Source organism: Dicentrarchus labrax, unplaced genomic scaffold (genome assembly GCF_905237075.1).
Source record: "Dicentrarchus labrax unplaced genomic scaffold, dlabrax2021, whole genome shotgun sequence".
NCBI classification, from domain to species: domain Eukaryota; kingdom Metazoa; phylum Chordata; class Actinopteri; family Moronidae; genus Dicentrarchus; species Dicentrarchus labrax.
Window position 1 is genome coordinate 13,303,093 of NW_026136709.1, and position 15,850 is coordinate 13,318,942.

The 15,850-nt window shown below is 41.5% G+C and overlaps 1 protein-coding gene across 1 annotated transcript in view; it reads right to left on the reverse strand.

The window, feature by feature from the left end:
- The window catches only part of prex2 (phosphatidylinositol-3,4,5-trisphosphate-dependent Rac exchange factor 2), an 89,392-nt gene that overhangs the window by 47,357 nt on the left and 26,185 nt on the right, over positions 1–15,850 (reverse strand). The window contains exons 8-16 of the mRNA XM_051410905.1: positions 15,448–15,551; positions 13,786–13,935; positions 13,124–13,265; positions 8,129–8,229; positions 7,008–7,111; positions 6,868–6,917; positions 3,234–3,309; positions 2,308–2,380; positions 311–453 (exon numbers count right to left, since the gene is read on the reverse strand). Of these exons, the coding sequence (XP_051266865.1) occupies positions 311–453; positions 2,308–2,380; positions 3,234–3,309; positions 6,868–6,917; positions 7,008–7,111; positions 8,129–8,229; positions 13,124–13,265; positions 13,786–13,935; positions 15,448–15,551 (943 nt within the window). The remainder of the gene's footprint in view (positions 1–310; positions 454–2,307; positions 2,381–3,233; positions 3,310–6,867; positions 6,918–7,007; positions 7,112–8,128; positions 8,230–13,123; positions 13,266–13,785; positions 13,936–15,447; positions 15,552–15,850) is intronic.

Sequence of the window (15,850 nt, forward strand, 5' to 3'; positions counted from 1 at the left end):
AAGCCAACAAACCAAACCATTTTCACAGAGCACGAACACACACACCAGAAGCAGACACTGGTACAGACAGATAGCAGCCATGGTAGTATTTGCTCACTCCTCTGAAAAGAATGCTTACTGAGGTATAAAATGGACTTTTGCAGTGTTATGGCTTTTCCTTCTCACAGCTGTGTGCTTCCTAATGATTTACTGTGCCTTTGGTTTGTTCTGAGTTTTGGGCACGTTAAAGCAAAGTTGCAGTCTATTAGACAGACTGAGAGCTAATCCATCTATCAAAAGCCACCAAGGAGTACTGTAAGTGAGTGCTCACCAGGAGAGACTTGGAGATGACGTTCTCAACTATTTTCAGGTCGTGCTTCATAGGTTTGTGTTTGGTGTTGGAACCCTCCATCTCCTCATCAGCAAAGAAACGAAACAACAAGGGCTCGTCCTTGAATTCACTCTTTTCCAGCACTGAAGGAGGCAACAACAAAATCATGGATGAATAAATGTCAGAGAAAGAACTAAATTAAACTTGCTGAATAATCATATTTCTGGCAAATAGATTGTTTTTAGACTTAAGAGTTCATACCAGTGTGTTTGAAAGTTTTAGCTCCTTAACTGCAAATAATGTATAAATCACAGTTTTCAAAAGTATATCATACAGTTTTAGATTCTTGGATGATTTTTGGATGAGTTTCTAATGCTTAGGGTGGCCACTGGCTTCCATTTAAACAGTATAAAAATAAATGAACACACTCTTGTGCGAGTTGTGTAATTCATCACAGTGAACATCCAGTCTGCAGCCAAGTTAAATTATCTCTTATCTCTCATGGTAATGCAATTTTGAGAGCAGTTAGATTCATAGATTTGATAGTGTGCACAGCATTTCCTCAACTATCATGTAACCCTGACAAAAAAATTATGAAAACTTGACAAACTGTTGGGAAATTAATGGAAACCAATGGAGGCTTGGATAGCTAGAAAATGCATTCAAACGTCTATAACACGGGAACATGCACACATGATTTGTGGTAAAAAGGTGCTAAAACATGCAAAATCACTATGATGGTATGACAACTTTAAATTAAATTAAAGCATGTTCTAGTTCAATTACTAAGACTGCCGATGGTTAATTGAAAATTTTACTCTCTCAGGCATTCATTCATTTACGGACACAGGGAGAATATGTGAGAATATGTGTGTAACTCTTAACACATGCAGAACATATAAAAATTAACAATCAATCACTTTGCATTAAGTTAAGAGATTTAAACATTATTAGTCACATGCCAAATGGAACATGCCCAAACACTTAAACACATGCGCACCATGTAACCCAAAATCCACAAATACACACCATGAGAGAAAGGGAGACCTCATTTATGTGGCAAGATATCACTTTTGAATGAACCCAGTCTCCAGAGCAACATAATGCCTTCACCAAGACTTCAATTTTGTAATGAAAAAATAGCCGTGAGGGGACAAACAGAGTTTTCTCCTAACATTCTCTCACTTCATTCTCCTCAAAATCAGATATAGGGGCAATAGTTTTAATAGCTACATTGTCAGGCCAAATAACTCACTGGCATGAGTGGTAAAATTATCCTGAAGGCTGTGGAAGTGAGAGGAAGTTTGATGGCTGCTATGTTCCATAGATGCTGGTAATTTGTAGTGTGAGGCTAGAACTGTGGATAGTTTGGAATAGTTACATCATGGAGGTACAAGGAGACACTCCACATGACTCATACAGTAGTGTGTATGATGTGGACTCTGGCACGGGGGAAGCGCAGAGTTGAAAACAAGTCTGACTCGCATAAACTGTAACCATAGTTACTGACCATTTTGTACTTAAACCGACAAACATCCATGTGCTATCTGGTTCTCACAGCTAAAGCAATCCATGCATGTGCCCTGAACTTGGCTACTTAAGTCATAAGCACACAAGTATGCATGAAGTTAATGATAGTATGCATGAATACAGTCATAGCCCTAACCTCACAAACACACACACACACACACACACACACACAAACAGACACACATGCATACATACAAATTCATTCACTGGATTGGAAAAAAGTTCTATTTCTGTAGCGTGTCAAAGGGATTATAAGTAGAAATGGAAAGAGAACAAGAGTGGTTGTGTTCTAAAACAGGATGCTAAATGCCAGGCGTCCTCTGTGCGGTTTCTCCAAAGCATTCAACTCTCATTTAGTCAATGATGGAGAGGATTCCACGGTTTGTGAACAGCAGGATCAGAACTCTCCTTTTTTTATTTATTTTTTTTTGCTCTGCTGAAATCCTCAGCAGTGAAAATTGCTGTACCGTGATGCATGAAGCCATTGTCGCACAGCTCCACCCCCAAGATCAACGCTTCCTCCCTGGTTCTGCAGTCCCCCTGCACCAGAAGACACAGGAAAGAAGGGATGCAGTGGAGAAATGATAGAAGATATAAGCAAAAAGAGAGGATAAAGTAAATGAGTCAAGTGGGTAAAAACCAAGAGGATGAGAGAAAATGAAGTAGAAAGAGAGACAGAACAAAGGACATTGTGTGTTTAGAGAAATGTGACACTCATCCCCCCCCACTTTGTTCCTGCATCCCAAACCCCAAGGCCAGCAGAGTCACTCCATGCTCCATCTTAAACAGAGCCAAAATCATGTCTAGACAGCCTAGTGTGACAGCTCTTGAAGTCCCACTAAAGGAGAGAGAGAGCTATTCCGCTGGCCTGGGTCAAACACATTCATATGGACTACCACACACATGCACATATATGCACACACAAAAATGTGATGTCTGCCATTGATTCTGTGGTGGTCGCCATATACATTTCATTTCTTTGTTGTCATCCTGAACAGGACTATCAATCTGTCAACCTCAAAGCTTCCTGTCAAAGTCAATAAAGCTCAGCTGTCGAATCAATTCTGCTTTTCCTTCTTTGTTTCCTTTTGACTCCGCTGAGATCCTCAAGTCTGATGGCAAGAAACACTTTGTCTCGGTTTTTTTCCTCTGTTGCACATCTGAAGTGACCCACAAAATGACATATTGATGTGTTTCAAGTTATGTTTTACTTCAGGAAAAAACTTTTCACACATGTAAAACAAAGCTAAATTTGAAATTTTTTGAATTACATTTTGCTTTGAATTCTGTTAAACAATATATTTTTATATTGTTCTCATATGATTCATCTGAATTTTGATATACATTAATATTGCTTATCCATAACTGTGGATGAAGCGGTTTAAGGGCTTACCTGTGCGATAAGCCAGTCTATCAGCTTGTTGGCCATCACCACTGATTTGTAGGTTCGCAAATGGTAGTCCTTATCCCTGGATGGACATAAGAGCAGAAAACTTCATGTTAAAACTTTACTGTGCCATGTTACTATTCAATTCTGTGATTCACTTAAATTGTATTAAACCCAGATGGGGAACATGCAGAGCAGTAATTGCTTGGTCTATTTAAACCCAAGGCCTAAAAGAGGACTAATAATTCCCACTGTCAGCAAGGCGTGGTCACTTTTCAAACACTGGCAGTTGCATCATAAATCTAAGCGAGTTTCTGACAGTTAGCGACAGCAAAACAGCATTCCTCTGAGCATGGCTGGTAACGGCCCCTGCAGTGTCTGGCACTGGGGTGCCCCATGTCAGTCCGGTGTTGCTGTTTTCAGTGTTACCCACGCACAGACGCACAGACCCCGAGAATGCCATCTGAAATGGAGCTGTGACTTTCCCATGAACACAGGGGCCTCCCCGGGGACACGCAGAGGCCGAGCTGCAGGCCGGGAAAGTCCAGAACCACCGTGACCTACAGCGCTTCACCATTTCCACCACATGCAAACACTCACTCAGACACACGTAACCGCATTCACACACAGTTCAGACAAGTCAAACTTGACATGTGGGCGAAGTTAAAAGTCCAATCTCAGCTGTCTGAAGCTCTTCAGAAATGTCAGGCGTGAGAGGCCTATTGCTGCCATGTTTCCTCCTAAAGAAAAATTCTGTTGGGTATCTGTATCTGACAGCCTGTGTCAGTCTCTGATGAGGACCTTGTGCTGATATTAGCTGATGAGACATATTATCATGCCCTTTCCATGCATGAACCACTTGGACCAGAAGAGGCAAAAAGGAACCCTGTTTCCCCTGAATGGATTCGTAGAGATTGGGGCTTCAGCGGCTGGTGCACAGTGAGGCTGTCAGAGTGAAAAATGGGGGGTGAACAGCGGTCCAGTGGGCAGCCATATGTTCAGCATGAGGAAACAGCAGTGTGAGGAGTAACAGAGGGAAAGGTCAGAGAGCTTTTTAACTTGTTGTCCAAAGAGGAAAGTTTGCCTTGACATTTTGTTCGGGGTAAATGGATGATGAAGGCAAATGTTGCATTCTTAATGCATTCTTCGGAATATATTATACAGAGGATGCTGAAAGTTGAAGCTTTAATCAACTGTTTCAGTCCTGATGAATTACTCAAGTACAGTGTACCGTATTGTTAGTTATTTTGGAAATCCTAGACCTACATCTATAAATATTGAGTTTCAGGAGAACTCTTTAGCATAATGAAGAAAACTTGTCAATATTTCTGAGAAGCTGAACTGAAATGCCAGTTTTTCCAATCTTAACGAAGATAATTCATGAGTCTCCTTTCCTGTATTGTGTTATTGTGTGGGTTTGCAGCCTCTCTGTGCACATACTGAAATAGTATACTTCTTATTGCATTATTAAACTTTAACTGTGTGCACACAGTATTAGCCTTTAGTGGACAATTCAAACTGTGCAATCAGATCCTTTGGAGTGGATGGATTCACAGCTTTCTTGTGAGGGAGGTAGGGGTGTGAGGGGGGCACAGAAGTGTAGTGGGGGGTGCGGGGAGTGCGTACGTTAGCCCCCTTCGCTTCATTGCTCTCGCTATGCCAGAAAATTATACCTAATTAGGCAGGGGCTGGTTGCTCCAATTAAACTCTGGCATTCCCAAGCCCTGTGATGCATTGTACTGGGCTCTCAGTGAGAACACACTGCACAGATATTCTGGCTAACGACACACACACAACATCGACAAGAGTTTTTACGTAAAGAGGTCTGGCCTCAATACAAACGGCAATGGACAGAATGCTGACACACACACACACACACACACACAGACACAATCACTTTTAGGCTTTTTAGTAGTCGGATCAAACAGAAATGCAGAGAAGCTTCTAAGCTGGAATACATTCAGTATCAGTGTGCCCCCTCCAGCTATGGCACAGTTTTATTGGTGTGAAATTAAAGCTTTTCATCAGGCCATTTGAAATCCAGCATAAACAGGCAACATTGATGTGGTGCTTTGCGGTAAAACATATTAGCAGCCTGCACCTCAAACACTGATCAAATGGAATAAAGATTTAAGAAAAACACCAAAAACCAAAGCAATGCTAGCAAATTACTCCCTATAAAATGTGATTGCTCCACTTCTAACTCCCTAAGACAAAGAGATGTTTCATCATGTGTGCCAAAATTTCTCAAAAAGCACCTGTTTCACATTTAGGTTTAAGTGAGTATTTCATGGGCATGCTGGATGTTTTTGCTTTTACATGTTTACACTAATTACCGAGTGTATATCTGAATAACATATAATGGAACCCAGAACTCCTTCCGATTTCAGTACTGAAACTTCGAGAACAAAAGTGTTGAACTTCAAATAGCAAAATGGCTATTTTGCATCACGTCATTTGTTGAAGAACTGGAATCAATGTTTGCCTCCAGCTGCACGACTCCTAGTTGGACCTTTCAGAGCACAGGATCAATATTCTGTCGGTCACACTCAGTGAAATGTGTAAGACCTGTGTATTGTAACTGAATGGTCCCTGTAAAATGCTTTATAACATAATAGAGGCTATTTGTAACTGTGATGAATGGACTGAGCCATGTGACCCAAACATAGTGCAGACACATAACAAAGGAGGAAAAAATGACCAAAAATCCCCTGTAGGTTTGGATTCAGAAACAGGAGCAACATACTTTGACAAAAAAGCACAACTCAAAGTCCACTTACTAGCCTTTATCAAGCTTTTAAACATATTACACAGTCCTCATCATAGAATGGAGTTTGCTCAGCTTTCATGAAGATGGATTTGAGGACATGCAAGCTCAGTAGCTGTTTAAATTTCATTCATAGCTTTTTTGGGACTTCTCATCATGTTGGCTTTAAGTTAAGGCTTGACCGCAGCCAAGGACAAACTTTCATTCTGATGAAGACCGTGTGATGGAATCAAAAGCTCCAGAAAATAGCTAGTGATGCCTTGGGTGGAGATTGTGTTGTCACGCTACTATTTCCAAGGTCAACAATAAATTTGGAGATGCGGCTGATAAAGAATGAAACGTTTATGCTGATGAAGACCCTGAAAAATACACAGAAAAATACCTCTGCACACCTGAGATTGCTTACCATAACTATTTCCAAGGTCAAGAATGAGACCTTTTCTTTGTGACATTATTTGCATACCAAAATCTTCAAACAGACTATTTATGCAGAAAATTAACTCTCAAAAGCATCAAGAGAGATTCATCACAATGTCAGCCATTTATCTGTGTCCCACATGTACCCAAACTACTTGTAACATCCGATAAACTCCATCTTCTTCACCACATCTGTGTTTTGAAACCGGGGAAGATAAAAACCTGCCAAGCTCGATCACCCACAGGCCCCACCGCACTCCATCACCATCTGTGCCAACTCCTCCTAAGTCAGTTCCTCTTTAAAAAACAATGAGCTCATAGTTCACCGTGATATTTCTCTCCTCCTCTCTGGTTGCTTTGTGGTGTAGCTATTTTAGGAGCAAGAGCCAGATGCTAAGCTACTGGAGCCCCACATGGCTGGGTTGCAATGGAGTAGAAAGGAAAATGGCGGCCTACCTGATGACAGGAGTGAAGAGGCTGTGAAGACGGCAGAAGAGCCGAACACCCTGCGAAAATCGAGCAGATTTTGATTAGGTCAGTGATTGGTGTGTAAAATGTAATTTATATTTAATTAGGCTCTACTGTTGCACTGTTACCTTAGATATGACATCATGCATGTCACTTCTGGGGTGGTAGGTGCCATCGTCGTAGCGGAAGCGGTACAGTACAGGCTCAGGTTTGAACTGGTATTTGTCTGTGACTAAAAATGCAATTCAAAACATGAGGGGGTTTCTGAAAGGAGATGTGCCAGAATGAAAGAAGAAACAAGTAAAAAAAGTCTCAACCCTAAAGGGAACATTATTCATCCTGCCTCAAGTTTGAAAGTATAAGAGGTTTAAAAACACATTCAAGCCAAGCAGGGCTGCATGGTAAAACAAGCTTTCAAGACAAGAGGAAGACTCAAACCTCATACAGAGTGGTCACAGATAACACAGCTGCTCATAGCTCCCTGCTCCTCTTGCTTTAGGGGACTTTGTCGAGGACCCTCCTAACTGTAATAACAGTTGGCTCTGTATTCTTGGCTGTAGGCGTGCTGGTTCCATTAAAGGTTTTTATGAAAAGATATTCTATCGTTTTTCACATGGGGACTTCTAACTGCACTGTGAGAGAGCTCAGAGAGGCTCGGAGTTATGCCTTTCTGTCAGGAACAGCTCTAAAGCCCAATCTCATTTCTCTGTGAGGAAGCAATAAAGCACCCCCAGAGTGATTTAAGATACAACTTGGCTTGAGGCCCTACTCTTTTGAGGAAAAACTACATGCAGAGCAGTATGCACCATTTAGTGTGAATGCAAAGCATTAGGCTTAAGCCTCATGCGCTAAATACACTTGTTACGCAAAGCCACAGAACGGCCACTGAGCAAATATGACAAACATTTACTGCAAGAAGAGATTAATAATTATAATCCCTAACCTAAACATTGTGTCAAGGGAGTGTTTAAATAGGACACCTGCTAAGACATAAATAAAACAGCTGCATCTACATTGTAGGCTCAAGCCAGGGAGAGAAAGTGTTGTGAAACTCTGCTTTTTGAATGAGGAACATTCATTGGACACGGCTAGAGGTTAGGTCAGGCAATGGCAGGCACTTGCATGCTCTCCGCTGCGCAGCACAAAGTAAATTAGACTGTGGTAGATTTGGTTTTAGATATGGAACAGCAAAAGACGTTAAAGCAGGTCTTAGTGAGGGAGAAAAAAGGAGAAAATTGTGAGAACCAACCATGGTGGATGATGCCATTCTCCAGCAGAGCCTGACCCAGGTGAACCCCTTCCTCTGGATTGCCTGTCTCGCCGATTTCCATCAGCCAAGATACAAACTCACTGGAGAGACACAAAAGACAACACTGAAATAATAATACACACACACTCAATCAGGGACAACACGACAAACATACACAAAATCCCCAAGGGAAATCCTGTCACTCCATAAAAGAGAATGTGTGTGATCAGTGGAGAGAGCTTTGAATTTATCCTTACTAATCTGTAAATAGGGAAAAAAAAGTGGTTGCCTTTGCTGTCATTACAGAGAGCCTTTACAACTTGCCACAAACAACATTTACTCTAAATTGATGTGACTATGGCAACAAACACTATCTTGGCAAAGAGGAATGATTTATTTACTGTTGGGGGCCACATCTGTCCGTTAAAACAACCAGCAGGCTTTAGTTTGTGTCTTTTGTCCAGTTTCACTTTATTTATTTTAGACATACATCGTAACACTATCAAATACGCAGGATTTAATTGGATCTTGGGAAGTTCATGATGGAAAATGAAAGATATTTTTTGTTCTGCATCATTTACAACTAGAAAGAGGAAACAAACCCACTGCCAGAACAACAAACAGCATCCGATCTTCTGATGGCCCAAACGAGGTAAATGGGATAATTCTCCATAATTTAGTGACTCAGACAGAGAGAGAGAGAGAGAGAGAGAGAGAGAGAGAGAGAGAGAGAGAGAGAGAGAAACTAAGAGGACAAAATAAAAAGAGAGAAAGTAGGCAGAGTAGCAGCAGCCTATCTGATTACATTCTTGATGTCCTCTCTCCCCTTTAAAGATAAACAAACATGGCCAACGGCACCACTGGAATTCTGTGGAATTCACTTCCAGACCATGATGGAGGTGGCCGGGTGTCAGCGTCGAGCCAACAGGAGCAATTACAAAAGTTTTCAGAGCAACAACTGAAGAAAACACCCCGTCCTCTGTCCGTTCAACATCTTACGCTCTTTAACCACTCATCCTTGGCGTCCTTTCTTTCCACAACAGGCCACAGGGGAAAAACACAAGTCTATAACAACGTCAATTTGTCAACCTCTGTACCTTAACCATGGAAGGAAAAACACCCTGAAAGTTTGGACTGCGCAGTTCTCATGGCCTCAAGCTGATCAGGGTCACATATGCAAAAAACAGTTTCATGCTATTTGTATGTTGAGCTGGGCGAAACTGACCAAATTAAATATCCCAATGTTTAAGACCCATTCATGTAGAGATCAATAAATGTATGAATGCCTATCAGTGTTTAGCATAATACTTTAATCTAACCTGTAAAGGCCCAAATAAGTATTTTGTAAATTAACTTTTTATTATGAGCGATGGGGTCCTTCTTGAACACAAACTTTTCTTCCAAAGTTAGAAACGTTTTGGTATTTCAGAGGAGAGAGAGTTCTGTATGTATGTGTTTTTTTTGTTTGTGCTACTCTCACTGGTTTGGAAAGTTGTCTCCTAAATTTGAAGCTACAGCCAGCAACCGGTTAGCTTAGCTTAGCATGAAGACTGGAAACAGCAAGCCTGGTTCCATCAGGTAACAAAATCTGCCTAAAGGCTAATTAATATGGTACATCTTGTTTTTTCATTGGTTCGTTTTCACTTAATTTTGTTTAGTAACAGTAAGGAGAGACAGGGAATGCATGGAGAGAGGGGATGACATGCAGCAAAGAGCCCAGGCCACTGCTTATCCTTGATATCTGGTACCACACTACCGGGTGAGCAACCGGGGCGCCCCAACTTGTCGTTTTTTTACCCTTCAGTTTAGCAAACAAGATATAATGTGTCAATTAGTGAGTTTTGGAGGCGTGGGCAAGTGGATATTGTTACCTTCGGATGCCTGCCAGCTGCTTCCTCCTGTTTGCAGTCATTATTCTCACCTAAGCTAGCCGGCTGCTGGCTGTAACTTAACAGCAGACAGACATGAGAGTGGTATAAATCTTCTCATCGAACTCTCTGAGCGAAAGCAAAATGTCAAACTATCACTTTAAGTTTCTCTACGTCATTACATTAAGGCAATCAAATCCCAGATAGTATCTATTCTTATACAATATTGGTACAGTATATTAACTGATGTATGAATATATCTCCCGCGCTCTATGTATTAAATGCTGCCCACATCTAGGTGCAGCAAAAGCAGCAGGCTTTTTATTCTGCTTCAGCTTTATCATTTGTGTATGCTGACAGAGCAAAAGGTGTATTCCAAGACAAAGACAAAGGGCATTTCTTACAGGATGCCTAACCTTTCCACTGAGCTTTTAAAGGGCTTTTCATCAACCTCCATCACAACAAGCAGACAATGTTTTCTGAAATATGTAGAAAAAGACTACCACTTCGAATCTCCTTTGTTTTTCTGTTTATTCCAAGTTTAAAATTGGATGATAACTGTAAGCTAGGTGGTTGTCACACACATTTTCTTTGATGAATTACACTGTCACAGGAACCAAACCACAAATACGATTGTACCACTTAAAGGGGAGTCGTTCGAGACCCAAAAATAGCCTTCGGCCTTAAAAAATCAAAAAGAGAAAGAGGAGGCGTGGAAAGAGAATAAAGGAAAAGCATTTCACAATGGAGGGAGTGGGCTGAGTTGAAGCCATAGGCAATGTGGCTTTCATCAGAGACATACCATGCTGGTTGCAATTCACCAATTACGCCTACATGTAATCAGTACCAAAGTCATCTCAGACAGGGGAAGTACAGAGGGGCTAGAGATGTCTTTTCACCCACAAGTGGTCATCCAGGTGTTGGCCAAGTTATATATAGAGGGATAGGTTTCCAAAGGGAGCTTCCCCGAGCTGCTTTCTCACCATATGATCTCTTCAGACTCACCGAGGTGCCCACATACAACCAATGTTTGATCCTTTTAATCTTTTTAGCTGACAGATCCATTCCTCCTCCAGACCGCGAAGGATCTGGTGTTGTCTGCGTGGACCAAAGGAGAAAGTAACTGCTCATTCCAAACCACCATGCGATATAACATGGCCACAACTATGTCCAATTGGACTTTTTGGTCGTTGTTTTTTTCTCTCCGTGCTCTTAAAAATAACAGGGATTTTGAAATGGCTGCTTAAGCTCGGGTGATTTTCAGTGTGATTATTACCAGTCAAAACATCCCTGTTAAAATTTAAAACAAATGGAAAACATGGACCATTCAGAAATGCAGTGGGGCGTTTACAAGGGGAAATTTGTTATGGGATTTCAAGAGTCAAGATAGGAGCACAGTTTAAATAACATCCAACCAAGGCTGTCTTGTGAAAATATTTTATTTAATTTCCAGCCCTTTTTTAAATTGCATAGTTTCATCACTCTATAAAAATACTTCTGGCTGTCACACATAAAAATACTTTTGCCCGTCACATACAATTTTCATTTTTAAACATGGAGATCTCTTTGGCTGCAGCCAGATGTTTGTAGATTTTATTATTCTGATCCAGCTTCATCACCCTCTCAGTCTCACAATGTGTGCTTTTCACATAGGCCTACAATGTGGAAAGCACATTACTGCAATAGAGTAATTTTTGTTGAATGTGTGAAATGGAAATATGAATTGAGGTTACAGGTTTTCTGCACTTCCCCAGCTTAGGAAAGGAAGAGGTGCAATATCTCATCAAGATTTCCTGTATAAAGCTAAAGGGCGTAATGAAAATAACATTATATCACACCACAGGTAGTTTAAAGATGGTGGTTCTGGTCACACACACACACACACACACACACACACACACACACACACACACACACACACACACACACACACACACACACACACACACACATCAGTGATTGGAGTTACAGTCTGTGCCCCATAAAAATTTGATTTTGAAATAGACTGCAGGAGATCCAGAAATGTGAGTGTTTAAGAAGTGTTTCCCTGGACAAGATTATACCCTGGGCAAACTCAGTTCACTTATTTACTCATTTACTTGCATTAAAACTTTGCAAACTGACATGACAGAAATACATCTACAACTTACATGATGAAAGTAAAATACTGAAACGGGGGCATGCATGCTTAAAATAGCTCAAGGACAGGATTTTGAGCAAAGCACCCTTTACAGTAAATATTCTCACCTATCAGCAAAGGGAGGACAGATTGACATGTTTAGACTCATTAAAAGTAAACATGGAGCACTGGCATAGCTGAGAGAACTCAAGGACACAACGAACATCTCACAAGTGCACACACACTCTCTCTCTCTCGCTCTCTCTCTCTCTCACACACACACACACACACACACACACACACACACACACACACACACTTACACATACACATACACATACACATACACATACACAGCTGCCCTCTGGCATAATGGGCCCTCTACTGCAGTTACCTCATGGATTCCTCAGCAGAGAGCTTACTGTAATCTAACATGGGCGAGGGGGAAAGCGGGCATTCAGCTGAGCCGCACAGGGATATCTCTCTGTGATTTACGACTGGCATTCGATGGCCGATCCGTCCCCAGACACCACACCAATAATCCTTAAATAAGATTCATGGGCTAAATCTGGCTGGATTTGATTTTCCCATGACTGAGACTGCAGATATACATGACACTCAGTCTCCTGAACAAAAAGAGCCGATGCTTTCTTCTTCCCAGCTGCTGTCTTTAGAAAACCTTGCCAATTTCAAAATAAAAGCAGGGATGGAGAGCTATATAACAAAAGTGCTACCTGTCACCTGCTCTGGAGATAAAACCATATACCGTACTACTATCACTCACTTAACACTGTACAAGGTCTATACATCTGAGAACACACAGATTTAGATATTCATTGTGGTTTGTCTCAGAAACTCACAGCACAGTCATCCACTTTGACACTCACTTACTCCCTCACAGTTACAGTGCTTACACTGACGTGACACAAAGGAACCACAAGGACTGCATACTCAGCAGCTTCCTCACCGGACAAACCAAAGTGTCGTGATTAGCGACGAGAATCTTACCTTCCCAGGAAGCACTTGGGGAAGGTGGTGAGCTTGCGTTTCCGGTCCTTAATGAGGTTACCCTTGGTCATGAGGTGGTAGAGCTTCTCTCCCTTCTCTGACACCATCACCCACGTATCCTGCTCCATGCCGAGCCTCAGACCTATGCAGCAGAGGAGGGAGGGGGGGCAGAGAGGGTGTAAAAAGCCTGTCAGTATCGTGGCATTAATAATCTTTGCACTCAGCTCCTAGACTAGATGTGACATCAATTACCAGCTGGCAAAGGTTAATATCTCCTAATTTCACAAGATAATTAGCAGTGCCTTTCAATGCCTGTGCTTATAGTCTTCAGCATGGTTAATGACTGACACTATGACTAGACAATTTCAAAATGGGCAAAATAAAAACAGAATACATGCTGTCCTCACTATGTGTTTACCTTGTGGGAGTGACAACCTGTAAATATGTTAGCAAAGGCTTGTTAGCAAATATTACTGCATTACTTTTCCACTTATTCAGGTTCAATTGTATTGATTTTCCCAAACGCAGCATATATTCTCAGTTTGATTCAAGACAGATGTTGAGAGGAAAAGATTAAAGGGAAATGAGTTTCCTTAACAGACTGCATTGAAAGTAAACCGACCCCCACCCTGATCCTGATACAAGGTGAAGCGTCTTCTTACTTTTCCTCCGCTCCCTCTCTTTCATGATGGCCTCCAGCCACTCCTGCTTCTCCTCCGGGGTCTTGGCCATGCAGACGAACCACTTGTTCTTGGCCGTGTTGTGGATCTTCCAGCCGTTGTTTACTATGTTCCCACTGCTGTGGTAGTCAGCTGTAAGACAGAGGTGGAGAGCACAGCCACGAGTTTGACTTCACTGGTTTTATAAAGCCCTCTCTCCGCGAGGGGTGGAACAACGCAAATCCACTTTTTTGACTCATTTAAGCTGAGAGAAGTTTTTCATGTTTGAAGGGGAGGGCCGTCAATTAGTGGTCGCATTGATCATGACACTGTAAACAGAGTTGTTTGGAAGTCGGCTTTGCTGTAAATGAGGGTTACCGCATAAAACACAGCAATAACATGAGGCACAAGTCCAATGATTTGCTTCAGAGAACGCAAAGCAAAATAACGTGATAGCAGCAGTAGGGCTCATAAAGGAAAGAACAGGAAATGCACAAGAACAGACAACACATTATCTGATGAATTAAGGCTTTCTCATACAGCAGTGTGTGGTCTATTTTGCAAACACAACATCCACTATAAAACTATCGAGAATAATGTACTCTATCTTACTCCAAAACTCGCTCTAGACTAATTTTACCCAGCTCTAGTGCCGGCCCTAAATAGCCTCTCTATTGAGTGCTTCATTGATTATTGCTCTTCTCTTTTAATGAGATAAACGAGAGGACACACATGCAGAAGAAAGACCATCCATCAGCATTATTTACTACTGAGTGTTCAGAATACTCCCACAGAGCTGATGGATACTTGTGATTCCCCACCAGGCTCAAATATAGACGTTGAATGTAAAAAAAAGTTTTGAACTTTTGAACGTTAGCTGAATCTCCGTCCTTATTTTCATCTCTTAGGGAACATTTCAAATGCCTCCCCGCCTGACCTCTGATTTTCTCCCTCTGAGGGTGTAACAAAAAGCAAACCATTACAATCATCAATTACAATCACGTCTAAAAGCATCTACAGTGTGGTGTCCTTTATATGGTATGCCTTGAGGGCGTTTTTCAAACCTCAGGCAGCAAGTGTGCTCCTGGGAAAAAAGTCGTGGTGCTTTCATTATGTAGGAATCTAAGCTAAAATACTCCTGTCGCCCAGGATTTCAGATTGAGATCTCCCGCCTGTGGTGCAGAACACCCAAGAGTAACTGCACCGCTGCCTGCTTCACGTGTTTATCCTCCCCATCCAGACCCAAACTCATCCATCTCTCACCAAAAACACCCAATATTACTGGCCATCTAGGTCTGCTGGAGAGGAAATGATGGCTTCTACAAATATAAATGATAATCAGTGGCTATGTGAGGCCAAGAGACACAAGCGCTCGAGCTCACCAAGGATGTGTAACTATAGATGTCTAAAAAAAAATGTTTATAGGTAAATCTTATTTTTCCATTGGCAATCCAAGTAAAATCACACAGTTGTGCAACAGCTCAGGCCAAAAACTATGTTGTCAACGTTCCTGTGTGGGTTATTATGGCATGTTTTAAACCCCTGCTGCCAGGAGAGCTAAAATTAAAAAATGAGGAACGAGCGAGCACGAAAGGAGAAAGAAAACCTAGCGAAAACAGTTATTTGTCCAAATTGAATGTTGCATGTTTTTGCAGGACCACTCACCAGTGCCATCATCCACATTTTCCACCTCCATCACCTCCGTGTTGATTCTACCTCTGAACAGGTAGCGAGGACCTTCTGTGGCCGTCTTGCTGTTTTTTAAACGCCTTGGATGGAGAGAAGCAACCACAATAATTAGCCAGTGAGGTTTAATCATTTCATGTTATTACTTACTGCGTAATTAGTCTCACTCACAGTTCCTTCAGGGACTAATTATAATCATCTGATGTTTGAACATATGTACTAACCAAATTAAGTGAGGAAAATGACTCCAATTTAGATACAAGAATACAAGAAATTAAGGTCAGAGCTAAACTTTTTCTTTTCTTTTTTCCTTTTTCTTTCTTTAGTCAGTGAATGGATGTGCTTTTATGTACTACCTGCAGACACTACACTGTATACAGCA